Source organism: Chanodichthys erythropterus, chromosome 10 (genome assembly GCF_024489055.1).
Source record: "Chanodichthys erythropterus isolate Z2021 chromosome 10, ASM2448905v1, whole genome shotgun sequence".
Taxonomy (NCBI): domain Eukaryota; kingdom Metazoa; phylum Chordata; class Actinopteri; order Cypriniformes; family Xenocyprididae; genus Chanodichthys; species Chanodichthys erythropterus.
Window position 1 is genome coordinate 15,300,001 of NC_090230.1, and position 26,019 is coordinate 15,326,019.

Consider the following 26,019-nt stretch of genomic DNA (forward strand, 5'->3'; position numbering starts at 1 on the left):
TAAACAAATCTCAATTCAAAGCTCCTGTCTCATTGATCATGTGACTAATTTCATCTTCATGGACTGAGAGGTGCTGGTACAGAGTGAAATGCCTCAACACCCAAAACCAAGAACTGCAATTAAGACAAACACCGAGAGAAAACATGAAGGCTGAACTACAGCTGTAGGAGTCAAGGAGTTTCTCGCCAATCTCATAAACTACACAGAGTTTGACATCTCTGAATATTTTCACAGGCCTTTAAATCACCAGTTTACACCATCAAGGCCAGTGAAAATGATTTAAAAGGCTTTAGCTTTGTAAGGTTTTGGTAAATGTTTTATTAGGTGAATCCCACAAAACTTGTCAAGCACATGTTTCACAGGAAAAATCAAAAGAAAAAGAAAAAAAGAAAAAACTTAAGATATAGTTTATTTTAAATTTTAATACACTATTGTTCAAAAGTTTGGGGTCTATAAGATTTGTTAATGTTTTTGAAAGGAGTCACTTATGCTCAACAGACTGAAATTATTTGATTAAAACAATAACAACAGTATTATAAAATATCATTACAACTTTTATAACATAACTTTTTTATTTGAATATATTTTAAAATGTAATTTATTCCTGTGATGCAAAGCTGAATTTTCAGCATCATTACTCCAGTCTTCAGTGTCACATGATGCATCAGATATCATTCTAATATGCTCATTTGATGCTCAGGTAACATTTCTTATTATTAATGTTATCAGTTATGCTGCTTAATATTTTTGTGGAAACTGATACTTTTTCTTCCAGGATTCTGTGATGAATAGAAAGTTCAAAAGAGCAGTGTTTATTTAAAATATAAATCTTCTGTAACATTATAAATGTCTTCACTACACTAATGAGAGATTTATTTATTGATCAATATTGACAAAGTTGAAAAAAAAAAAAAAAAAAAAAAGACTTGGAAATGAGTATTATTGTGAAGTAAATACACTGACCGGCCCCCCAAAAAAGTCGCTGTTTGGATTTTAATAGGCAAATGCTTAATCTATGGATGGATCATTATTACAGTGATTATTTTTCTTGCATGTTATATGTTTGGCAATGGTTCTTTTAACCCTAAAAGACGGAGTATGTAGCTTTTCATTTCTTAAACAACCATGTATTAAGATGTATCATGGCCATATTCCAGGACGACAATGTCAAGATTCACCAGGGTTAAAATTGTGAAAGAATTGGAGGGAGCATGAAGAATCATTTTCACACAATATTCATTACTGTTACAGATAATTGAACATCAGTAAAGATAATGAAAACTTTTTTTTTCCTCTTTTGACTGGGGTGAAACATATCCTTGACATCACCTTATTACAACCTGTTGTCATTTCCTCTAGGTGTGTAGCTTTAGCCTTTGCACAGTCAGCACAGCAAGCAGTGTGGGAGAGCCAGGCAAGGTGGCAGCGCTGGGCTTTAACTTACCTTTTCTCTACACCCGAGGGACTGTTCTGACCATTAATTCAATTTCACCAAAAAGCAGAAAGAGACAGATGTCATCCCACTCACCTCCTGCAGCGCCCCCTGCCAGCCCTGCACTGGAGAAACTGCCGAGCGCAGAATGTCCGTTGACCAACCGGGGGGCTCCGCTGGTGGCTGGTCCAGGTGTCTGAGCTCCAAATAAGGACTGCAGAACTGAAGCCCCACCCAGAGGGAAGTACTGTCCCACTGAGGAGGCAGAGGAAACCGTGGTGGTCCCGCCCACTTTCCCACTCAGGATGCCTCCACTGGCCGCGGCGGATATAAAGAGGTTCTGGCTGGCCAATCCAGTTACGGATTTCAGGTCCCACTCCCGCGTTTTCTGTTTCTGCAGCGGCCGCTCTGACACATTGACGACTGAGCGACCACCACCATCCTGACTGAGGAAGAGGTTCGAGTTCCCGTAAGGCTCACGCTCACGTTCCCCTCTCCTCTGTGGTTTCTGGTCCGAGTCGGAGTCCGTGCCCCCTCGGGATGCCCCAACGCCGAATGGAGAACCACCTTGGCGGAGGTCCGGAGGAGTTGGCTTGGGGTCAGAGATTGGGGAGAAGGTGGATTTCCACTTGCTGGCTCCGGAGGAAGAGGATACCTCGCTGCTCACGCTGCTGGCACCTGATTTACGTCCCTGCGAGCCTGTAAAACGCCACGTTCCATGACGAACAGATAGCGGAGACAGAACTTTACATTTCCTTAAGCCAAAACACATGCCACTTACCCCTTTCCACATCTCTGATGGGTCCGTCTCGGTCTAAGGAAATTGTGGCGATTTTCCGTTCAATTCTGAAAAAAAAAAAACAATCGAGTTACTAAATTAAACATCCAACTATTTCTATGATCCACAGAGTTTAAAGACCAATTAACTGGATTCTAAATGAAAGGGATATTACCGGCTTGAACTAGAGGTGTCCGGGGCGTAATTGGTGCCCTCTTCGTCTGAACTAGGGGTGGAGGAATAGCGACCTGTGTTGTTGAGCTCCAGGGGACGCTCTCTTTTAAGCACGGGAGGCTGATCTAGATCTGGCCCGCATGGGCTTCGGCCTGACTGCTCTGGGGAAGAGATGGCGGAGATCTCCAAAGGTTGGTTTATGTTGTTCACCTGGTAAAAGAAAGAACAATTTGGGTCTGATTTGAGGCCAATCGTTAAGTTTGAGCAATACTAACAGTTGTCATTTTTTATCCGCTCACCATAGAATTGATATTAAGAGGCGATCCAGAGGAATGGCTTGGGCAGCCCAGTCCCGGAAATGCCCTTCTTTTAGGGGATCCGCTCATGGGCATGGCCCCGGAAGAGCTGCGCTTCCGCCGGCCACGCTTCCGCCCCTCTTGGCTGTGGGAACTTGGAGAGTGATGATGATGGTGGTGGTGGTGGTGGTGATGGTGCTTACTGTGATGATGGTGACCCTGCTTTACCGATCCGTGGTGTAGCCTTGAGCCTCCAGTGGAAGATGAAGATGAGGAGGAAGAAGAGGACGAGGAGAAAAAGATCCGGCGACGAGCCTCGCTGTCTAAGGGCTCTGTGTCAGATTCGGGGCCTTGGCGGTCATGGCCGTCCTCGGGGGGAAGCCTCGGTGGGCCGTCTGCGTACTGCAGCACACCTCCGGTGCCCAGTGGAGGACTGAGGCCAGAACCGCGGGGCTGAATCCCCATGACAGGAGTGCTGTGAGGGGGAGGGGAAGCGACATCACAGTCTTGGTTCTCGGTCAACATGGCGGAGTGACAGCCGTTCACCAATCCTGAGCTGGAGGAGTACCCTAAGGAGGAAACAGATTTTGATATATAAATAGATTTTGATATATAAATATGAATAAATAAAGACCCCCCTCTTAATTTTCATGTATGGTTCCTGTAAATATAATTTCAGAAATCCAGAGCGGAAGTTTTAAAAGCTAAATGTTCTTCTCTTTTTAACCAATGAATTTACATGATCTTTCCAGTCATTCATGATTTAATGGGTAAGGATTCTTAAAAATATGTTTGCTCACTATTTCTAAACAAAATAAAATATTTGAAAGTTTGGAATAACTAGAAATATGTATATTTATTATACAAATACCCATGGTGTTTTAAGATTGAATTAGTTGACATGACTTTTTCAGGTCTAGAGATCACATTTTAAAAAGAGTTCTAAACATACAGTTGTGGATGGGGTGAACTGAAATAATAAAAAATTAGATTTTTAGTTGTTTTAGCTTATTTTAATACTTGTTTTGTTTAGACTGAATATTTCTGAACATCTTGTTTATGGGGTCCCAAAATGAAGGAGGTCAAAAAAAGCAGACCTTTGGCCATTTTCCCAATTTAGCTGATGGAAAAGATGGGGAAAATGGGGTCAGGAAAGGTCACATTCAGACAAAAACACACAATGCATGCACACAGCCCACAATCAAAAATTTAAACTTTCAACAACAAACTTCATATGAAAACGCTCTTTAGAATTTTGTAAAAGGTTTAAATCACTAAAGGCTTTCACACTATTTTTATTTGTTTATTTAATAAAAAGTAATAATTTAATATTTAATTAAGCCACTTCAAACTAAATATCTAAATAAATAATTTAACATTGCATTAAATTAATATTACTACTACATAACATCAATACAAACTTATTTTAAAATGTATGGCCTTATACCAAACATTGGCTAATGATTTTTAACTGGGACTAAATAAATTACATAGTTGGATTATGTTAAATAATAATAAAAAAAAAAAAAAAGTTTCCAAAATGTTAAATAGATAAATCTAAAAATAAAAATAAATGACTGCAAGCATTATACATTATTTGTATCAACTATCAACTTAAAGTTGCAATATAAAATGGAAGTTGTGACAGATCTTTTCTTATGTATTGTGACGTACATCTGAGTGAAATGAATGATCCAAAAATAAAAAATGTAGGGGAGAATTTGCTTCTATTCTTTTCGGTTGTTGAATGTCACCAGAAAGACATCTGCCGTTTCACTGAAAGATCAAGTTGTGAAATTCTGATTGAAAATAACATGGTAAAAAAAAAACATGCATGTTGAATCGTTCACAATAAGAACAATATCATGAATTTAGAAAATTGCATGTGTGATAGCCAATAGACCTCAGCTACAAAAAACAAAGCAGGCAGCAGGACTGTACCTGAGGTAGGCGTGAGAGGTGCCTTGCCATTGCTCTGTCCAGCTGGATTCGAAACTGGACTAGGAGTGCTCCTCTGCCAAAAGAAAACACAGCTTGAATTAATGCTGAAATGTGGGCAAAGAACATCCACAAGATTGAGTATCATCACTGCCGCCCACATAGATTCATACCAGTCTTTCTGCACGATTCGGCAGCACCACACTGGCCAGCGGGATGCTGACAGGAAGTTTACTGGGATGCACAGTGCTGAGGGGGATGCTTATTGGTAGACTGGTTATAGTGTCGCCGGGAGCAGCCGGGCTCTTTTCCTTATCGGCCTGCAATTGAGAAAGACGCTCAACATTTGCCGCATTTTTAAAAAGGGGTTTGCATAAACACAAATACACATTAGTTACCCTATCTGTGCTCTTGGGTGTGGTGGTCGTTTGAATATCAGATGAACTCGGTGAAGAGCAAGCCTGTTTTAATCCCAGAGTTGGAGATGAAACAGCACCAATGTCGCCCCTGAAAACACCCGTGAGTGATCAGTGACTAATCGACAAGTGCTTAGTCAACCAAACGTGTTATTTTTACTCACCGGTGGATATTGCCAAGGGCTCGAAATTGATTGGCAGCCGAATCTTGATTGAGGTGCCTACGGAGGGCAATCTTGGCTGGAGAAAAGCGGGTGTAGTCGGGCAGGGGTTGCCCTAGCTGCCTGGTTCTTGAGTCTGGGGTGGGCGGCACAATTTCGTGGTCAGGGGAAATGGGCAGGTAGCGGGTGAGGAGTTCATTTTTGCCCATTCCAATTCCACCACCTCTCTCATAACCCGGCGAGGCCGTGCCATTGATGGATAGCTCGGGACTGAGGCCGTTGAGTCCCACAGAGGCTTGTGGGGTAAGTCTTGGGGTGTCGGAATCCAGTGTGAGCCGGGTCTCTGGGCCAGGGAGGGCCTTTCGGTAGGGGGACACCTCACACGGGCTGTAGGATGACTTGAGCTGCAGGAGCTCTTGCTGCCTCTGGCTCTTCTCTAGTTCAACAATGCTGATCTGAAAAGAAACACCAGGGGGAGCCGTTGATACAAATGCAGACAGAGCCAACCTGTACTGCTCATGGTAAAAATATCCCTGTAGGAGCTAGTTTAGTCTTCTGTAAACAAGCTTTTGTCAGAACATTTACTCTCTTTCTCCCTCTCTGTACACAATTTCTTCATAACTGACCCAAATAACACTTATTGTTTAACATTTATTAACATCTATTGATTTCTGGTGTGTCTTTCACGTTCACTTTGGAGCCAATTTCAAATGTGTTTTGTGGAAAATCCTAAGGCCAGATAGGGAAAATGGGATTGTGGCATGTTGCAGGCCCAATTTAAACCTGTGCTACCTTCATGTGCATCAAGGATCAACATGCCACAGCTCTGACACATGTATCGGAAGGGTTTACCTGCCTTTATGAGACAAAAGTAGTGGAGAAACTAAATTATTAGAGGTTTCAAGCCAGAATCAAACCCCACAATCAAGCACCAAGTATTAGCATGCCACAACAACACACATCAGTCGTAAAACTAAAATATACAATGGCCTGTTTGCTCTGAGCTGACTGAATAAAGTGTGCATGTGAGGTACCTGGAGCTCCAGACAGTGGCGCTGTTTCTCTGAGATTTGTCTCCGTAAAGCAGCTTTCTCTTTCAACAGGGTCTCCAAACACAGAGACCCCCAGTCTAGCTTGAGCTCCTCACATCGAGCCTTCAGCTGACACAAACACACAAACATACGCGAAATGGGCGTTTAGTTCCACTTCTGCCAAACAAACCTCTCATTTCTGAATCATAAGCACCCTTCTGCTCTGTTGAAGCAGGGCATGATGGTTTATTTCAGATCACTCACCAGCACCAGGCTCTGATCGCGGAGCTCCGCCATGTCCCTCTCCAGCTGTTTGGTCTGTTCCCTCAGCTGCATGTTGTGGGCTGTGATCTCCTTCTGAGCTTGCACCAGGTCCTCCACGGTCACCGCCTTCACGCCCAACTGTGAGAGAGGCAGCAGGGTTTAAATTCAGCTCTGATGCCTATATATCACTGACTTAGAAGTGTTGTCAGGATAGGCAGATCACTAGGTTGAGAAACAAGTCTTACCTCCTCCAGTTTAGACTGGAAAAGGTCTCTTATCCTCTCCTTATGAGCATGACAAGCATTGAGCAGCTGTTGGGCTTGACCGGAAAGTTCTGTGTGTCTCAACTGTGACGTTAGAACAAGAGGAGAGAAAAGAAATAATAATGACAAAAACCATATGAAGCCCATATATTCTCTGAGCTCACAAACTATTTATCTATCTATCTATCTATCTATCTATCTATCTATCTATCTATCTATCTATCTATCTATCTATCTATCTATCTATCTATCTATCTATCTATCTATCTATCTATCTATATCTATCTATCTATCTATATCTATCTATCTATCTATCTACATGTATACAAATATTTAGTTTCATCATTGTATTATTACTACTATTAATTATATACGGACATTATGGACATTCTAACTGCATTCTATAGGCTTTATCATTCAGTGAGTTGTTGCCATGCATCATATTCATCATCAGTCAACCTTATGTAATGTCAGATGACCTATGTAGGTCTGGGGGCGGAGCAAGTGCATTAAACGCGTTAAAAATTAATGTGTTATTTTATCTGTAATTAATTAATCTAATTAATGAATTAATATTCATATATATTCATATTCTAAGAGACAGATGTACCTTTTCCTGCTCAAGAGCTTGCTGCAGGTTGGTGCGGTACTGTGGTGTCTTCATGTAGGCCATGAACTGCAGATACTGGACTTTCACGTTATCTAGAGCATGAGTGAGACAGATTACGTTAACTGGGTGACTACATAACTAGAGCAGAAATGCATGTCTGTGGAACTGAAATGAATCTCCTCATGTTGAATATGGAAGGAGAAGTGAGGCCGAGTGAACTTACCAAGAAGAGCCTGCAGGCCTGGTGGAGTGGGGCTCATGAGAAGCTGGCTAGATGTATAATGCTGCACTTTGGGAGGTAGCTGATAGAACGGACTTTGAGGTGACCTGTATGCATCTGTGGATTGATCCAAAGCACAAAAGTCAATGTCTGGTAATACTGATGTTAAATTACCTTCAAAAGCATGATGATTTTAGATCAATGGCTCACCCTGAGGGGGGGCAGCTGAGAGGGTCTTGGCGTGCAGCAGATCAAGGGCGCTCTGGCTCTTCTTGTTCTTGCGCTCGGCGGCGGTGGTAGTGGCAGCCTTCTTAGGCCGCCCACGCTTCCTGTTGCCAAGCTTGCGGCCCCTGGCCAGCAGTTTGGCCCGGCGGGGTTTGGGTGACGGCTTCACGGGCACAATCGAGTTCGAGCGTTCCTCCTCACCACCCGAGTCATGCTGCGTCTGAGGCACACGGTAAAGAGAATTTAATAAAATAAATAAATAAAATAATTAATTTAAAATAAACGTATAGATAAATACAAATAAAATAAATAAATAGCATAACTATGCGATTCCTGTAGGTCTACCTTGTGCTCCTTGGGCTTGGTCGGGGTGGTGGTGTTGCTCTTATTCTCCTTACTGTCCTTCTGCTGACGCCTTCTGGCTGCCTCCTGCTCCTCCTAGATACCAAAAAGACACCGCATGTGTTGTGGGAAGAGATTTAGCTGGATATTTTGTCCAAAAACCCATTAACAACATGAGAATCAAATAAGACATTCTTACCCTGAGTTTAGGATTTTTGAGACTAGAAAAATAGTTTTCAAGCTGCAAAAAGAAAAAGTGTTTGATTAAATATCAGTAAATATACATACATGTGAAATTTAAAGCTCAAAGAAGTTTTTGGATGCTCTGAGTGCTTAATCTAGTAACAGAGGCTAATACAAATAAGACTTCCATTGTACACCAAGAGGAACAACAAAACCCATGTGACACGAATAAAAGGGAACTTACTATGGTGCGGTCTATTGTATGCAGATAGTATGACACTGGCTTCCCCGTCCACGACACCGACCCCCTCAGAGGGGACAGTTCAACTACTCTCATTATTGTGCCAATATCTTTTAAAAAAATAAATAAAAAAAAGATCATTACACATCAAATGTAAAGGTGCAGTCACATTTACGGTTTCACAAACAGCCTTTCAATAGGAATCCAGGAATTAGGAATTTTTATGTAAGGGTGAAAGACTTTCCCAATCCGTTTTTTCATTGGGCTGTCACGCAATTCGCTGCATTGACTACCATAATTATGGTCAATGAAGTTTTCCAATTTGCGGTTTTAGTTTTTAGATTTGCGGTTGTATTTTTATAAGACTTTGAATATTGAAATTATACTCAAGGCCCATTTATACCAGAGAATTTGAGAATTTGCTGTTGCGTTCTGCAATTTGCGTTTGTTTTACGATTCATTGCAGTTTTATTGGACTTCAATCTTAAAGGGATAGTTCACCCAAAAATGAAAATTTGATGTTTATCTGCTTACCCCCAGGGTATCCAAGATGTAGAGGACTTTTTTTCTTCAGTCGAACGCAAATTATGATTTTTAACTTCAACCGCTGCCGTCTGTCAGTCAAATAATAGCAGTGATTGGGAACTTGAATAATAAGAGTCGAAAAAACTTCCATAGACAAATCCAAATTAAACCCTGCGGCTTGTGACGGCACATTGGACATTAATGTGTCGTCACGAGCCGCAGGTTTTAATTTTGATTTTTCTAAGCAAGTTTTATTTACTGTTATAGTTGAAGTTCCCATCTACTGCTATTATTTGACTGACAGACGGCAGAGGTTGCAGTTAAAAATCATAATTTGCGTTCGACTGAAGAAAAAAAAGTCACCTACATCTTGGATGCACTGGGAGTAAGCAGATAAACATCAAATTTTCATTTTTGGGTGAACTATCCCTTTAAACTGCTACTCGAGAGAGGCCGAAAGACTTCCCCACACAGATTTCGCATTGTGTTGAAATTTTTTGGGGCTTAAAAACAGGCACCCCGTTCACAACCATTATAAAGCTTGGTAGACACAGGATATTTTTAAATATATCAGACTGTGTTTGTCTAAAATAAGACACACATATACACCTCAGATGGCTTGAGGGGGAGTAAATTGTGGGATAATTTTCATTTTTGGGTGAACTATCTCTTTAACACTTACAAAAAAGTACCAAGCATCATATTTTAAAAGTTCAGAATCCTGCTGTGCAAAGTTTTATACATACCACTCAAGTTTCGGCTGTTTATTCTGAAGTTAAGAGGTGCAAAAGGTTTTGAGGATACAATTTTTCCACCTACAAGAGATGAGACTGAAATTGAGCCAGGTAACAGAGGTGAAAATCTAAGCACATATTCATCTCCTTGACATCTGTAGGTCAATGCGAACCAAAAAACAAGTCTGACTGGGGTCAAAGGTCAAGAATGACATGTTGACACAGGTGCCTTTGAGTTACACTGACACAGAGCCCTTTCTTTTTCAAATGCAAGCAGCTGTTGGGACTGCACAAAATGTGATTATTTCTACAAAAATTGCAATTTGAATTGCACTGAAAAACATTAAACATTTTATTTCACGAAAATAAAATTACTTGGAAACAGCGGCTCTCGTGCTAAACAGCGAATTTGATTTGATTAACTGTGCAGCTCTACTCATTATTTAGTCTTTTTCCTCTAACAATACAAAAACGTTGACACCACGAACCTTCCTTCATGTTGGCGAATCGTTCCTTCAGCTGGTGGTCCACCTCAGGACCAAAGGCAAAGTTATTCACAAAAATAACACTGTAAAAGAGCACATCACACTACAGACTTACACAAGACATTATGTACAACATGCAAACGCTTTTGAATTATGAAGAATTTATGATGAAAATGTAACTATCACGTCAAAAAAAACTAACATTACTTGGAAAGACATCATGTCTGAAAGATGCTCTGGTTATAAGCAGGTTACAAACTTGTTATAAGCATCTTTAAGTAGCCTGTATGTGATCATACCTTGTGCTGGCTATTCGTTCCTTCCATTCTTCTGAGAGGAAATCTCCCCTTTCCAACTGCCACGAGACCAAATGACATTAAGTATGCATGGATTTCACTTTATTCACAATAATGAAGTTCATAAGTAATAACATCTGTTTTAATAAATGAACACACAAGGGATTTATATTTTGGTAAACGGAAGCTGTCATTCATCACTAGAACACACACTTACCGTGTACTCGCCATGTTTTTTGCCATACCACTTCATCCACCTCTTAAACTCTCTGTCCATTGACTGTAAACGCATGCAGATATAAAGATTAGTGCAAAATATCCATTTTGAGGCAGACTCAAGACATCAGAGTGTATAAGCAATGTTTAATGTTGGCTTCTTGTTGGTACCTCTGCATAGGTTGCTGGAATGTCTGCTTTCTCCACGCCAAAGTAGTGTTTACAGTTGGTGGCTGCAGCGACTTGCAGGACTACTTGACCAACCCCTGCAATTCAAGCAAAGACAACACTATATGTCATGTATAATGGACCAATTTATTGAACTTTTATCTTAAACTCCTACTCAAGGCCCGTTTATACCAATATAGTAGTGAAATTGCTGTTGTGTTTTCCAATTTGCGGTTGCGTTTTCTGATCTGCTGTTACAGTTTTCTTGGACTTTCAATCTTAAACAAATTTCATAATTTGATTTTGATCCACAGGCTTGCGATTCGATTAAATTCTGATTTTGATTTGATTCATGCATGTATAATAAAGAAGGTTTTTTAATAATATTTAAATAACTTTTTAAAGTCAATTAGGTTTTTACTTGTGTTTTGAAATATAAACATTTAAATGGTCATAAAACATGACAGATTTATTCAAACATACTTTAGATACTGAAAAACAGGTTAAGTAGAAATAGAATGATTATGTAATATGGTGCATAATATATTTAGCAAAAGGCTCCTCTCTAGAGTTAATTTTTCTTGCTGACCAATGAGTTTATGGTCACTGAATGTAACACGTCATGACATTGTTGACAAACTGTTTTATTGACATCTTTCCGTGGTTGAAGCACAAATTGAGTGATCCCATGTGACAGGATAATGATTTCAGTAAGTTGTATTGTATCTTTCAACATACCCTCTGATGTTCATTCATGTTTATTTTGTGCTGTTAGTAGTAAAGCAAAAGAGATGAACAGTTCATGTGCTGCTTGAACTGAGGCGCTACAGTGATCTATCACGCCACGTTAACCCTCATGCGGTCTTCGCATAAGGGACTACACTCGTGGTCGGGGCAACAAAATGCAATTTTGTAACAATATAATATATTTTTTAAAAACCAATGTAATTTTACTCTGTTTATTAATGTTTTTACTCAATATTTGTGCAGTTTTTGAAGGATTTTTTATATCTTTTGAATTTATATAAATAAATTAAAATATATTTTTTTAAATAGGTTTTTATGCAAAAGCAGCTTTTTATGTAAAATTCACTTTATGAAAGGCCCAGATTTCTAACTTTCATTCATGGGGATAACATGGATAATTTGACATGGCATTTGACACTGACATAATTTGACATTGACATTTTTGCCCATCTTTTGGAAAATGCAGTTATAAAAGTAAAAAAACTAACATTTTTACCAGTAGATGGCTGCAGAGCTCCACTATTTGCTATGTGCTATTTGAATGACTGAAAGACGTCTTTTCACAATTTTTTTTTTCAGTTGGATTCATATCTAAATGTTATGAAATCACAATTATAACAATAAAATTACTTTCTACTAAAAAAAACAAAAATCTGTTTTTTAATAATATCATCAATAATTTAACCCACAGAGACCCCACTTAGAAACTGGACAAAATCCATTCTCAAAATCAGAAACAATGCACAACCTTTATAAAAGGCCCACAAAAAGGGCCTTTTATAAAGTGATTTTTACATAAAAAAGCCTGTAATGTTCATGCATACAATGCCTATTTCAAATTTTTTTTTTAATTTATTTATATAAATTTAAATGAAATCACAAATCCTCCAAAAACTGCACAAATGTTGAGAAAAAACATTAATATACAGAGTAAAGTTACATTGGTTTTTAAAAAAAACATTATATTGTTACAAAATTACATTTTGTTGCCCTGGGTCTCCAGAGAACGTAACTTTTTTTTTTACACTAACATAAAAACAAGATATCACTCCAATTTGTTTTTTTTTTGTAGATCTTAAAAGTGTTAACCAACGTACAAAGTCTCATGCCACTTGGACAAAGAGAAATGTTTTTTTAATTTGAGCAAACATCATTTGCCGGTCAAAAAGACCCAGAAGACCGCATAAGGGTTAAAGAGAGCCTAAATGGTATTTATTGTTTTAATTTCATAATAAATTGACAATTTGAAAGCTGAGATTTTGTATCATATCAAAAGAAACAAAGCACAAAGTTACACTACAAAGTTTTGTTCATTTATTAAATGAAAACAGCATAGACTAAAAGATCGATTCTTGGGATTTAAGAATCAATATCAGTTCATAAAAATTATCGATTTTAAAACTTAAATCGAGAAATCTATATTTTTAACCCAGCCCTACTTAAGGCCCGTTTATATGAATTATGAGATTTTGAGTTGCATTTTTCAATTTGTGCTTGTAGTTTCCAATGCACTGTTGCCTTTTTATTGGACTTTAAATCTTAAGCTGCTACGAAGGCCCATTTATACTATTTATTGCAGTGAATTTGCTGTTGCGTTTTCACAATTTTCATTTGTACTTTAGGGCCCCCATAGAATAGACCCTCAATAACAGACATTACTGACCACTGCCCAAATCCACAAAGGTGTCTTCTTCCATCATCTCCATCTCGTCAATGATCTGGGCCACCAGGTCGAAGGAGGTCTCTCCGTACACCTCAGGAGAGAATGGCTCGTAGTTGTTGAGTTTCTCCGGGTCGGTGACAGAGTGGTTGTAGACCTGCTGCAGGATGTGACGCAGCAGGCCGTTGGAAGGCCGCTTGTTCAGTTTCATGGGTTGGGTGGTCCCTTTCCACTGCAACACACAAACACAGAGTTTTACACTTTGGTTGAGACAAAACTTATCTGTTGTCAGCAAGAAAGACTTGACGTACCAGTTGGTGAATGCTGTCAATGGCTCTGTTGTACTTATCACACAGTCTCTGCATACTCTCAAAACTGCAAGAAAAAAAAAAAGAAAAAAAACTTAATATGAAATGAGGATATCTACTTTCACAAAACTAGTATTGCATTACAATATTTTTATTAGCTTGTACAAATGGCACTTTTAACCATAAAATAATATCTATAATATAATAATAATTATTTTTTGATTATTATTAATTTCTAGGCCTCTTTTCATAAAGATACCTAATGGACCATACTTATGAGACCATTGTGTGAAAAGTTCCTTACCTCTTGGTGTCGTAGTCGATAAGAACGTAGTTCTCCATGGCCAGCTTAAGATCTGGGATCTCTTCACACACCCAGCTAGACAAAGAGAAGAGACATATCAAGTTTTACTATGCATGTATGTATATACTTTTTTAAATTGTTTTATTGACAATACACCTCTTACATATAAAAAAACTAACAGAGCAGTCAAATATAACTGCAAAATCAAAACCAAAATACCCATCACAGACTTACCGTATAGTTTCGATGATTTCATGTGCAGCATCATGATGTTTATCCTGTGGCAAAAGGAAAGAAATGCTGAGTTACAAGCAAGGTCCAAAATTACCGTTTACTTACTCGCTAGTCGCTAGACTACTTATTTGGAACATGAAATGCAGTTTTCCAGCTACAAGAAACAAGTTTCTACAACTACAACAAAAACCAGTTTGAGAAAGGTCACTGATCACAACTGTAACACATTCCTGCACACACAGCAGCCAGTGTGCCTTCAAGCAGATAAACAAGTCCATGGGCGCACATGCCCGGATAAGTACATTATGTCACCATAAGCTGTCACTGATCCTTTATGTTACAGTCTATGAATGCAAAGCAAGATCTATATCTCCGCACAAAAGTTGAGAGGGGAAAACAGGGCCTTATTCACACACAAAAAAGCAGAAAGCATGTTGTCACATGTTACAACGTTAAGTATTATATACTATTAGTATTTACTAATATTTTGAATTTAAGCTTTTTTATTTCCAGTTTCATTTAAATTTTAGTTAATTTTATGCGCTTATGCAATTAAAAAAAAAAAAAAGCTATTCGATTTTTTGTTTCAGTTTTAGTCATTTTAGTACTTCAACATAAACACATTCATTTCATTTAGATGCATAGCTTGGTTTATGGTTTATAATGGTGTATTATGCACACTTTACAACATTTAACCAGCTCATGATGTTAAAGTTAAGATTGTACATAACAGATGGGTTGAGAATTATAATTATAATAAAATTATAATATTTCCTCTTATTCTAAACAAATCAATTCATAGCTAAGTTTAGGAAACCGATGCCAAAATAGCATTCATATGGAATCATTAAATGTGATTTTATCATTTTAAAAAATATTTCAGTTTTAGTACTATTTCAGTTAGTTGCAACATAAGATTTTCAGTCTCATATATATATTTTACTTCAGCTTTATTTAAATTGGTACGTTAGACATAAATAAGGCCTGGAGGCCATCACACATACGTGTAACGCCAGCCTTTTAAGAGCTCCGAGGTCATAATGAATCATTTTTGAGGCTAATTTAACCCAGGATTGTGTCTAACATGTGGATATGTCCCTTTCGAACTCGCTCAGTCCTGCCACTGGAGCTCTGCCGCTGCCTGACCCAGTGACCCACTTTCCGTCAACAGAGTCCTGAGAAGCCCTTTGCCTGCCTGAGTGTGCCGCTGCTGGGCTCCTCTGCCTCACTAGGCTCCTCCTCATCCAGAATGGAGCCGTTTTCCCGCTCGGCTGCAAGTATGGCGGGTCTCGTGCTCTTCCACCCACCCCTGCAGCTCCGAGGCGGCATGACAACGCTGGGAAATAATGCAGCCATAGTCGGAGGCAAACAAGGGCACTTATTTAAAGCGGGATACGGCTGACTTGTGTTATTTCAATATTGCGTTAAATGCAAACGCCAAGACAGATGGCGGAGTGTGTACGTGCACAATCAGACACTTCAGCTCATCGTGCTGCACGGGAGGAGGGGGGACGGCGTGTGTACGGGGTGTTCCTGCGCACAGAAACACCAGTGCCGCAGCTAAAAATATCCAGAGGAAAGGAGGATGACAGAGAGCAAAAAATAAAAGCACAACAGCCCTCTGTCACGAGCAGGCTTGACTCACGAGCACAAAAAAGGACACTTCGCTCACCTCACGCACACTTGCCATGACTCGCGCCAAGAAGTCACGCCTCGTGAACACTTTTCGCTTAATCGTGATTACCTCACAGCACAACTGTTTTTTTTTGGCTGGGACGGCAAAACTTGACAACACCTTGGTGTGGACACGCACATTAACGTGTTATACTGGGTTGTAACGTTCAAACTGTGAGTTTTCAGTTATAATTTTCTTATACTCTAAAAGAATAATTTCCTTGCCAAGTTCAAGGAATGCCAAAATCACATTCATATGGAAGCACTTACAGCTGATTTAAGTTTTCAGATGTGGGATGTAAATGTGGCCGTGTACGTAGGTTACAGGAGCGCAGGGAAGAAAGAAAACAGTGAAGCTCAGTGTTCGATAAAATACACTCTCCTTCCTCCCACCCCAGGTGAGTGGGATGCTTTTGTTCGGAGCACAATGTGAAGCCATGAGGCAAAATGGCACGCTAGTGGACGAGGAGCCGACAACAGCCAATGTGACAGCGGGAGAGGGAAAAAAACTCAGCTGAGCCTCTGAAAAACAAGATTTGCATGAATGGAGTGCATTTCGGCCTTTGTAAAATGCACCGTCACCTCGAATAAGAGCAAGAAATATTTCTTAAAAACCACTTTCTCACATATGCCCTCTTTTTCCATGTCTAAGATGTTTAAACGATTCATTCACCCAAGAAGTGAGCATTTCATCGTCATTTACTTACACGCATGATGTTTCAAACCCATACGACTTTGTTCTGAGGAAGACAAAAGGAGAAGTTTCGTAGAATGTGCATGGCTGCTCTTTTCCTTACAATGAACACGAATGGAGATTATTAAGACTCTTGAATCAATTTGATTCATTTTGGAACATAACACAAAATAAAATCTCTTCTGTAAATGATGTAAATTATATAAGGAGGATTCAAATTGATAACTCGTTTTTTTTTTTTTTTTTTACTGTTTATTAATATAACCTTGCCTTTGTTTTTGTTTTTTCATTAAAAAGAACTGGTTCATAACAGTCATTCATTTTGCAATTCAGTCAATTTTTGATTCACTAAAAAGAATTGGCTCAGAAGAGCCGTCACTGCTGAAAAGCGGTGCAGGAAACTTTGATATAGGGAAGCTTCTGACTTTGTACTTTAAAACAAAATATTAATTTTTATCATGAACAACAGATCCCAAATTATGCACTTAGGTAAGTTCAGCAAAACAAAACAGCATCTGGGCATCTGACCTGTCGACGGGAATTAGGCTTGCTGCGGAAGTCAGTGTTACATAGTGTTCAGCCGTACACTGATTACATTACTTGCCCACAGTGGCACCAACCCCACTTCTTAATAGAAATAAAAAACATTTAGTTCAGTTGGACAATGGACGCTACAATTATAAACAGAAATCATCTGCTCTGCTTCCATATACAGCATGAGCTGCAGAGTCGCACTACGGTGCAGCAGGAGTCAGATTTCACTTATCACATGACGAGATTAGGGAGAAATGACTGACAAGACGATCTTGGAGAATTTGGTACGCAATAGATCCTGAGCGTCATTGACATTTTATCTTGTAAAATGTGTGATCAGTACCGCCGCTCCCTATTCACAGAGTATGCATGAATTTGAAAGTGAAAAGTAAATACGCAATTAAAAGCAAATTCATTACCCTACATATTGATAGTGGCTCACCCAAAAATGAAAATGATCCCATAATTTACTCACCCTCAAGCCATCCTATGCGTGTGTGTCTTTCTTCATTCAACTGAACACAGAGTTATATTAAAAAATATCCTGGTGCTTCCAAGCTTTTTTTTTTTTTTTTTTTAGCAGCCCAAAAAAGCACATCCATCCATCATAAAATTAATCCATACGGCTCCAGGGGGTTATTAAAGGCCTTCTGAAGTGAAGTGATGTGTTTTTGTAAGAAAAATATCCATAAGTATAACTTTATAAACTGTAATCACTAGCTTCCGGTAGCGGCCGTATGACATAGGAGTAGTGTAAGCTTAGTTGAGAGTAGACGGCTCTCATGGTTCAAACAAATAGGGCTGGGCAACAAAGTCAAGCTCCTCCAACATTTCTCTTAAAAAAAAATCTTGTTTTAGACTTCCAATTCATGAATGGTGTTTTGTTTTGCTCTATCCTCTGCGCTTCCGTGTTCGTCAATACATAATGCTTCGGGTTAGAGGTCACTCTTCAACCGGAACTAGACTCGCGTACGGCCGTTACCAGAAGCCAGTTATTATTAGTTCATAAAGTTGTAAACATGAATATTTTTCTTACAAAAATGCATCACTTTCCATTTAGAAGGCCTGGAGCCATATGGATTATATTTATGATGGATGGATGCATTTTTTGGGGCTTCAAAACAAGCCCCCATGTTCACCACCATTATGAAGCTAGGAAGAGCCAGGATATTTTTTACAACCCCGATTGTGTTCAGTTGAAAGAAGAAAGACATATACACTTAGGATGGTATGAGGGTGAGTAAATTATGGGATCATTTTCATTTTTGAGTGAACCATTCCTTTAAGATGCATTTTTGTCGATCAGATCACAAGAAGACGAGGGAGACACATCCGTTTACCAGTGCTTCCCACAGGTTTGAAATATACTTGCGGTGGTAGCCGGGCGAAAAATCCTCCTATTACCCACGGCAAAAAAATCGTCTACTACATGTGACAAACAAATAATGTGTGATTTTTAACAGTATTTTTTTTTATTGAAATTAATTTTAATTACATAGCATATTATATTTAATTACATACTAATATTATGCATTGTAAATTATGCATAATTAAAGCATTTAAATGGTTCACCTTTTCCTATGTTCTCCTTGCTGTCATATAGTGTCTCTCTCAGTGAATGGGACACAGATTTTACTAGTAAAATTTATATAATGAATAATGTGTGTGTCAAATAATGTTCTTACAATAATGTACTATGAATTAAATGGAAATCAAATTAAATACAATTTATTGTGTAACCAAAATACCAATAATGCCCAAAAGAAAAAGAAAAAACTTAGCATGTGACTTTTAATTATAAACAAGCCTGAAATACACAGGTACTTTTATTTTGAAATGTCTGTACTATTGCAGGCTGATTACATTACTTGCCCACAGTGGCACCAACCCCACTGCCGTTTCACTTTTTTTTTTTTCTTAATAGAAATAAAAAACATTTAGTTCAGTTGGACAATGGACTCTACAATTAAACAGAAATCATCTGCTCTGCTTCCATATACAGCATGAGCTGCAAGGTCGCAGCACAGTGCAGCAATAGTCAGATTTCACTTAACCAAAATACCAATAATGGCCAAAAGAAAAAGAAAAAACTTAGCGTGTGACTTTTAATTATAAACAAGCCCGAAATACAAAGGTACTCTTATTTTGAAATGTCTGTACTATTGCAGGCTGATCCTTCAGATTCTTACAATTGTCTAAAACATTTTATATAAAGGCCATTAAGTAGACACCAACTTGAGTTCATTAGCAATAGCTTGGCATAAATCTGCGCTTTTCATTGATTGAGAATCACTTTGAAGCAGACTGAAGCGCTGTTGCGCGAGCATGTAGAACGCACAACAGCGCCACCTAGTGACTTTGCAAAATGCAGTGCCTGTGGGAATGTCAAATTCATGTAAAAAGTTCTGACGCACACGTAACGAGCAGCTATGAAACTACTAGTTTATTGATCGTGGATGGTTTCATTATCTTGCGCGGATATAAAAGTATAAGAGGATAAAAATAATAAAAGCAAAAATGTGTCTCCAAATATACTTGGGCGGCCATTATTATACGTGGGCGGCCCGCCCAAGTAAAGTCTATGTGTGGGAAGCACCGGTTTACACCTGGTGTTTTAATCCATCTCTTTTAACCACTTTCAACTACTTCTGTCCTGATTTCTTCGAGGGGAGGGTCTAAGGTGGGTAAATGTATGGGATTTTTAAGCTCTTTCAATCTAGTGGATTAAACAAGCTCAAGCTATTTACATATGAACGCGACAGGAGATGACAGAAAAACATACAAAGAGCTTCTGCTCTGACAGACCCAAGACCATGCCGTGAGTGCGCATTAGAAATCAAGAATGGTGAGAAAACATTGTGCTTGATACGTTTTTTTATCTTCAAACCAAACATCTGTCTTCGGTTGACAAAATACAAATCCCGTCTGGCTAGCGTGCTACACAATGTTTATGAATTACGGACTTCTGTGGCTGTTCGAACACATTCAACCCCATGAGCATTTACACTTCGAAAGCAACCCAGTTGAATGTGTTTTCAACTACTTCTGAAAGGGGTCGAAAGTGGACAGGATCAAAACATTTTAGACCTGGTTTTACACCTGTATTTAACGTACACTTGTATTTAGATCGACCAAAACGCATCTTACCAAGCGTATACAGGGCCTTACATGCAATATCCCCCACCACAAGGTGGTATCGGTAATATTGGTGTGGTTGCAACGGGAAGCACTTTTCTTGGAGCTTCCCTCTGCATTCACTTTCACTGTGAAAAAAGCAGCATGAACATTCTGCCAAACATCTCCTTTTGTGTTCCTCACAAAGAAAGTTATATGAGTTTGGAATGACACGAGTTTGGAATGACACAAGGGTGAATAAGCCATGACAAGATACATTTTTGGTTGAACTTTTCCTTTAGGGGAAGTCTAAATCAACAGTGCATGTGGATAACCACCACCCAGACTACCTAATTAAGAGAATCCACCCCTCCCTAAACAAATTTGCAAGGCACGTCTGCAGCTTGCCAATCGCTGGTGCTCTGCAATTCTGTTTAACCAACAGCAGGGCAGAAATATGGCTCTCAGTAGGTGTGGCATCAATCCCTTATCAGCTAAAGTCAAAGACGGAAGTCATCTGAGGCCAAGCAAGACAGTAAGAGTCACAACTACTGAGGTCACAACTACTACACTACTAGAAAGGGCACGCTGAATGACAAATGAAAGAGACTGGAGTTTTCAGTGATGCAGCAGCTCTGAAAATAACCCGCGCTTCTGAGAAACCCACATTCTCGGTTTGTGTAAAAAGAGCATGAGCCCTAGTATATTAACTGGTGGGAGGGACAAATGAGACAGACGTTTCTGTGGAAACCACAGCCTTTTGATCTGCCCCCCCACTTCCGTCTATGACCGAAGCAGCGCTGACAACCCTGATGGTGTGAGAAAAGCAAAAAAAAATGGATGACACAAGGACTTTACGAACATACATGCGTTACGTGCATGCGTGTGTTTTATGGGGGAGTCTCTGCCCACAAACCGGTTGAGCAGCTCAGCATCACTGGATTAATCATAGTGTGGAATCTGTGTGTTATGATTACTGTACATGTGCAATGACTGTATAACGCTTTCAGAAACAATAAAGACAGAAGAACGGTGTCTGACTCAGAATGGATGATATGAACAAGCCTTTTATGATGTAATTTATGGAACAACAGTCATAGAAACTAGAATACATTTTTAAAATAAAAAATAAAAATTTGCCACCATGATGCTAGGGTGTTCCAGGTGGTTGCCAGGGCGTTGCTATGCGGATGCTAATGCATTCTAAAAGCATTTTAAGAGCCATTAAGTTTCTATTCGCAACTCTAAATATTTTGCACCCCTGATTCAATGCCAATATACAGTTTAGTTTATTTCAGATTTATCTTCTAAGAGGTGAAAACCACATCTTGTTATAAAAGCCCAAAGTGTACTTCGGTTTCTACATGTATCCTACATGTGATGTAAATGTCCTCATCAGCATATTATACCTGCGAAGCCTGCTTTTTCTGTGAATCAGGTTATGCTGCATATATATTTTTGATTCACTAAGAAGAAACAGCTCATAAGAGTCATTTGTGTCAGGAATCAGGCTACACTGGTCAAGCTGTAAATATTTTTGATTTTCTAAAAAGAATCGCTCACAAGAGTCATTCATTTTGGGAATCATCTGATTGCACTGTGATTCAGTAAAAATCTCCAATTAAAAAAAAAACGAAGTAAAAAGACATTTTTATCTGTCATAACTTCTGAAGAAAAATAGCGAAACACTGGACAATGCCGAAACTTCTTAGTGCACATGTAATAAAATTAAGTACACTTTGGGCTTTAGAAAAAGATGAGGTAGCATTCTTGCTTTTAGTACAACAGTACAGGATGAATTGTGCACCAAATACTTATTTATTACTTAGTAGTATGTTAACTATATAGCTAACCCAACTCCTGTGTGAATGAGCAATAATAATATTAATAGTTAGCAAGCTTCAATAATAATGTAAATATGCTGCTGGATATCTTCAATATCTGGAAAACTCAATCTTCAAGTCCAGCAAGTTTTACAACCCACTAGTAGAAACTAAAAAGTCAGTTATTGCCAAACTTCCTAAAGAATCTTGCATACTAGCTTGTTTTTCAAGAAATGTCAGCTATATGGGTTTCATTATGACTTTTTCCTCCCTTTCATGGTGTATGCAGATGGTAACCAAAATAAACCACTATCCCAGTGCAAGTGCTGCCAATTGAGCAAGCACATTTTAAGCCGACAGTGACAAATTTGACACTTCCAGAGTAGTATTCAATACTTCAAAAGACCCCATATGCTATAAATGGACCATACTAGAATCACAGAACCGCCAAATATTGTGAAGGAAACATATAAATTGTGAAAAGGTTAAGATACGTTACAGGACACAATTAAGAGCTATTTTTCAATAAATTTCACTAACAATATGGAGATGCTGTCCTCTCGCCTGAGTGCACTACTCGCCTTTTGTTTAACACCCTTCGTGCGATATTTAGCCGGCACGATGCATATTACACCCTAATGTATCCACTACAGTTATCTACACACACTCTTCTGACACGCATTAACACCGTTTAAGTTATCTAGAGTTTGACGACTGTTGGTGTTGGGTAAAAAGCGATAAAGTTAGCTAGCCCTGCTATCTGACTGTTAGCATGACGGCTAGCGTGAATTCCAGTATCTGTAAACATTCGTTGGATACAGAGTCATGAAAATCGTCGTGTGAGTGCATTATTGTACATTAAAACAATTTGTTCGTGAATAACTATGTTTCTGGTGTAAATGAATAAGTGTTATACACACTATCCGCTATGGCAGGTTTTGGTTAGCGGCTCTGTCTCAAACTCTAATGAGCTGCCTACTTAGTTCACTGAAGCTCGTGACTGCTTTCCTTCCTTCAAAGGCTGACAACAGCACGAACCGATAGTATTCGAGTGAGGAATGTGATGCAGCATTTCATTGGTTTGACCTACTAAAGCAATACGCCCTGTTCTAAGTGTCATTTTGAATTTAATATACAATTTGTTTCTGTATTCGCTTGAGTCAATGATTAAGAGACAAGCGAGTTTACGGATGTTATGGGCAACTAGAAAGCGTCCCTGACATAATTTGAAAAAAAAAAAAAATGTGGCAGACTCAAACAGTTTACAGTTAAATCGCATTCGAACTGCCATTTAAGGATAAACATGCTGCCTAGGTAGACAGCTCGCTAGAATTAGAGACACAACCGCTGTATGAGATGGCCAACTGGGTCAGCAGGCTACACACAGTCCGTGTGTTTCCTACTATTCAAATATAATATTATTCGAGGTTAAAACATATTTAGTCTTTTTATAGCACGACCAGCTATGTCGTTTCAGGTCTAACTAGTATTTAGTGATCTACTGAGCACATTTATGAACATATACATGCTTAAGGGTATCCAACACTTAAGAATGTATTGACACTCTTGTGTCCCAGTTGTAAGCGATTGTTAAAACACTAACATTGAAACAAGCACGCTAAAAAGCCAAAACAACAATAATGAGACGATTCACACAATACAATGTAGTCGTTTTGATACGTTGTTCTCTACCTTAGATGACCCACTTCGCCTGATCACAAGGGAATCCCGGTGTTGGTTTCGGTTTATATTAAAACAATAAGACGGAAAATACTTACATATACAGGTAAGGGCCACGGGTAGCCTGCAGCTTCGGCTCCGACCGGCGACTTCAGTTTTAACTCCAGCTTTTCTCCCATTCTCCCCAATACAGCTAATGGACGAGACACAAACTAGAGTAAGAGCATTTTCCGTGGAAAAAACAGCCGGTTTAACGCGATAGGACCTCACGTTGAATATCGCAGGTTGGGGGTGATTTCACAAAGTTGTGCCGCAAGATTTGGTCGATTTGGATCCGATCTACCCCGGTGATTTAGAGAAAATTATCGATTAAGCCGAGCGGCTGCTCCGTCTCGGCAGTGCCGCCGCCATCTTGACCGGCTCACGAATGAAAAAAATGCGCCCGAGTGTGTATGTGTGGAACTCCGATTCATTTCAGTGAATCGGTTCTATCGAAAGGTTCTTTTCACGGAATGAGCTCAAACGAGTCTTTTACGTCATCAAATGGGCACTGATGCCTCATATGCATTTATCCTACATATCATGAGTGAAAAAGTTTTTGTACGTTTTAATTAGCCGTTTCCAGAACGCCCAATCCGTTGACAAATCGCTCACACCGGTACTGGGAAACGGGAAACTGATTCGTTAAAAAAATCCGACTCACATGAACGATTCGCGCGTGCGTGTGTAGTCCGCAGGTCGTACCAACAAAACCGAAACGAAAGGGACCGTGGAAATCGGTATGTATAAAACTAGAGGGGCGAGGCGTCTGTTCTCTGACACACAAACGGCGGGGATTTCTCCTCGACAACTCTCTCACATTGGCTGGGTAACGATGACACGGATCAACAATTAACCGGGCAGTTTGAATCAGGATGCCGGTGCCAATAACCGTTGACTGGGCGGGATGTACCATTTTCCCCCCCCAGCACATGTGCAGAATGTGAAGAACTCATGTTTACTATCAGGATCAGTTGCTGGGCCGTTACTTTCAAATGCAGTGTGAAAAGGTGAAGTGAAGCTAATATTTTGTCTTTTAAGTTATCATTTTTATTGTTTTTTTGTCAAGATTTGAGAACAGAGACAACGTTATTATAAAGTACAACATGCCACCCCCCCCCCCTTTTTTTTTTCTCGCAGAGATCAGTCTATAAGCGTTTTATGGTATTAGGCCCTGAAAAAAATGCTCAGAAAATATCTTTAGATAATTTGGGATCAAATGTTGGTCCTAATAATGTTGCATCTTAGGTGTCAAAATGTTATTATTATTATTATTAATTTAATTTTGTAATAGTGGGGAAATCATGCAGTAACAATATCAAGCAAGCAGAGCAGTTTGAACTTGTCAAGGCAATTTCTTCAATCCTGCAATTTATGCCATAATAACCATAGTAATCATGGTTAGTTACTGTAAAAACAATTCTTATACACAATTCTTGTAATACCAGAAACAAATCTAAAGTAAATCTGTGAGCTGTGCACGTGTTTTAGGTCAAGATATGGCTGTGTATATTTGACATTGCTTGATCTATTTAATAAAAAAATATTTTTCCAATTCTACTGTCAGATTACAAATGAAAATTTGGCACAGACATATTTAGAGTGACTGGAACTGAACTGGAATGCATTAAACTAAAATCATTCTCTACTCTAGTGTTTTGTTGATAACTAAAATGATTAAAAATGTATATTTCATTTACTAAAAATTAATATTAGATTAACTTCAACTTTTTAAAGTCATCATTTGTAATTTTAGTTTAAGTAGGCCTACTACAATTACTAAAATAAAAGCAAAATACACTCTAAAAAAAGGTGCTATATAGCACTAAATGTGGTTCTTGGCTCAAAATCATAAGGGAACCACTTTTGGTGCAATGTAGCACCATGTCTTTAAAAGTGCTCTACAGCGCCTTTGCCAAATGGTGCTATGTAGAACTCATAAGAGGTGCCATATTGCATTTTATTTCTTCAACAAAAATGGTGCTAAACAGCACCAACAGTGGTTGTTTGGTTCATAAAGAACCTTTAAAGGGGCTTAACAGGTTCTGTATACGGTAGCGGTGCTATATAGCACCTCAGTCATTCCAAAGAACCGCTGAAGAACCACTGAAAAACCACTGAAAGCAACAAGATTTGGTGCCATACAGCACTTAAAGTGGTTTCCCTTTGATTACGAGCCAAAGAACCACTTTTAGTACTATATAGAACCT

General features: G+C 39.0%; 2 protein-coding genes across 6 annotated transcripts in view; both read right to left on the reverse strand.

Annotated features, from left to right (window-relative positions):
- The window catches only part of LOC137027753 (uncharacterized), a 1,807-nt gene extending 1,063 nt beyond the window's left edge, over positions 1-744 (reverse strand). Inside the window, exon 1 of the mRNA XM_067396173.1 lies at positions 1-744. This exon is cut by the window's left edge and continues 1,063 nt beyond it. The gene's annotated coding sequence lies outside the window, so the exon portion shown is untranslated.
- The window catches only part of LOC137027752 (histone-lysine N-methyltransferase, H3 lysine-79 specific-like), a 28,089-nt gene extending 3,807 nt beyond the window's left edge, over positions 1-24,282 (reverse strand). The window contains exons 1-28 of one of the 5 annotated variants that reach the window (XM_067396168.1): positions 24,041-24,199; positions 23,869-23,963; positions 14,252-14,295; positions 14,018-14,092; positions 13,717-13,780; positions 13,409-13,637; positions 11,002-11,096; positions 10,832-10,894; positions 10,618-10,673; positions 10,322-10,401; positions 9,846-9,914; positions 8,578-8,684; positions 8,350-8,391; positions 8,154-8,246; positions 7,794-8,028; positions 7,587-7,700; positions 7,364-7,455; positions 6,736-6,837; positions 6,491-6,628; positions 6,230-6,355; positions 5,199-5,650; positions 5,017-5,125; positions 4,792-4,938; positions 4,622-4,694; positions 2,684-3,249; positions 2,386-2,594; positions 2,214-2,278; positions 934-2,131 (exon numbers count right to left, since the gene is read on the reverse strand). In XM_067396168.1, the coding sequence (XP_067252269.1) occupies positions 1,452-2,131; positions 2,214-2,278; positions 2,386-2,594; positions 2,684-3,249; positions 4,622-4,694; positions 4,792-4,938; positions 5,017-5,125; positions 5,199-5,650; positions 6,230-6,355; positions 6,491-6,628; positions 6,736-6,837; positions 7,364-7,455; positions 7,587-7,700; positions 7,794-8,028; positions 8,154-8,246; positions 8,350-8,391; positions 8,578-8,684; positions 9,846-9,914; positions 10,322-10,401; positions 10,618-10,673; positions 10,832-10,894; positions 11,002-11,096; positions 13,409-13,637; positions 13,717-13,780; positions 14,018-14,092; positions 14,252-14,295; positions 23,869-23,949 (4,206 nt within the window). In that variant the 5' untranslated portion in view covers positions 23,950-23,963; positions 24,041-24,199 and the 3' untranslated portion in view covers positions 934-1,451. Of the gene's footprint in view, positions 1-933; positions 2,132-2,213; positions 2,279-2,385; positions 2,595-2,683; positions 3,250-4,621; positions 4,695-4,791; positions 4,939-5,016; positions 5,126-5,198; positions 5,651-6,229; positions 6,356-6,490; positions 6,629-6,735; positions 6,838-7,363; positions 7,456-7,586; positions 7,701-7,793; positions 8,029-8,153; positions 8,247-8,349; positions 8,392-8,577; positions 8,685-9,845; positions 9,915-10,321; positions 10,402-10,617; positions 10,674-10,831; positions 10,895-11,001; positions 11,097-13,408; positions 13,638-13,716; positions 13,781-14,017; positions 14,093-14,251; positions 14,296-23,868 lie in introns of those variants that run through there. The other 4 variants (XM_067396169.1, XM_067396170.1, XM_067396172.1 and 1 more) reach the window with 4 other exon arrangements.
- Between the last annotated feature and the right edge of the window lie 1,737 nt (positions 24,283-26,019).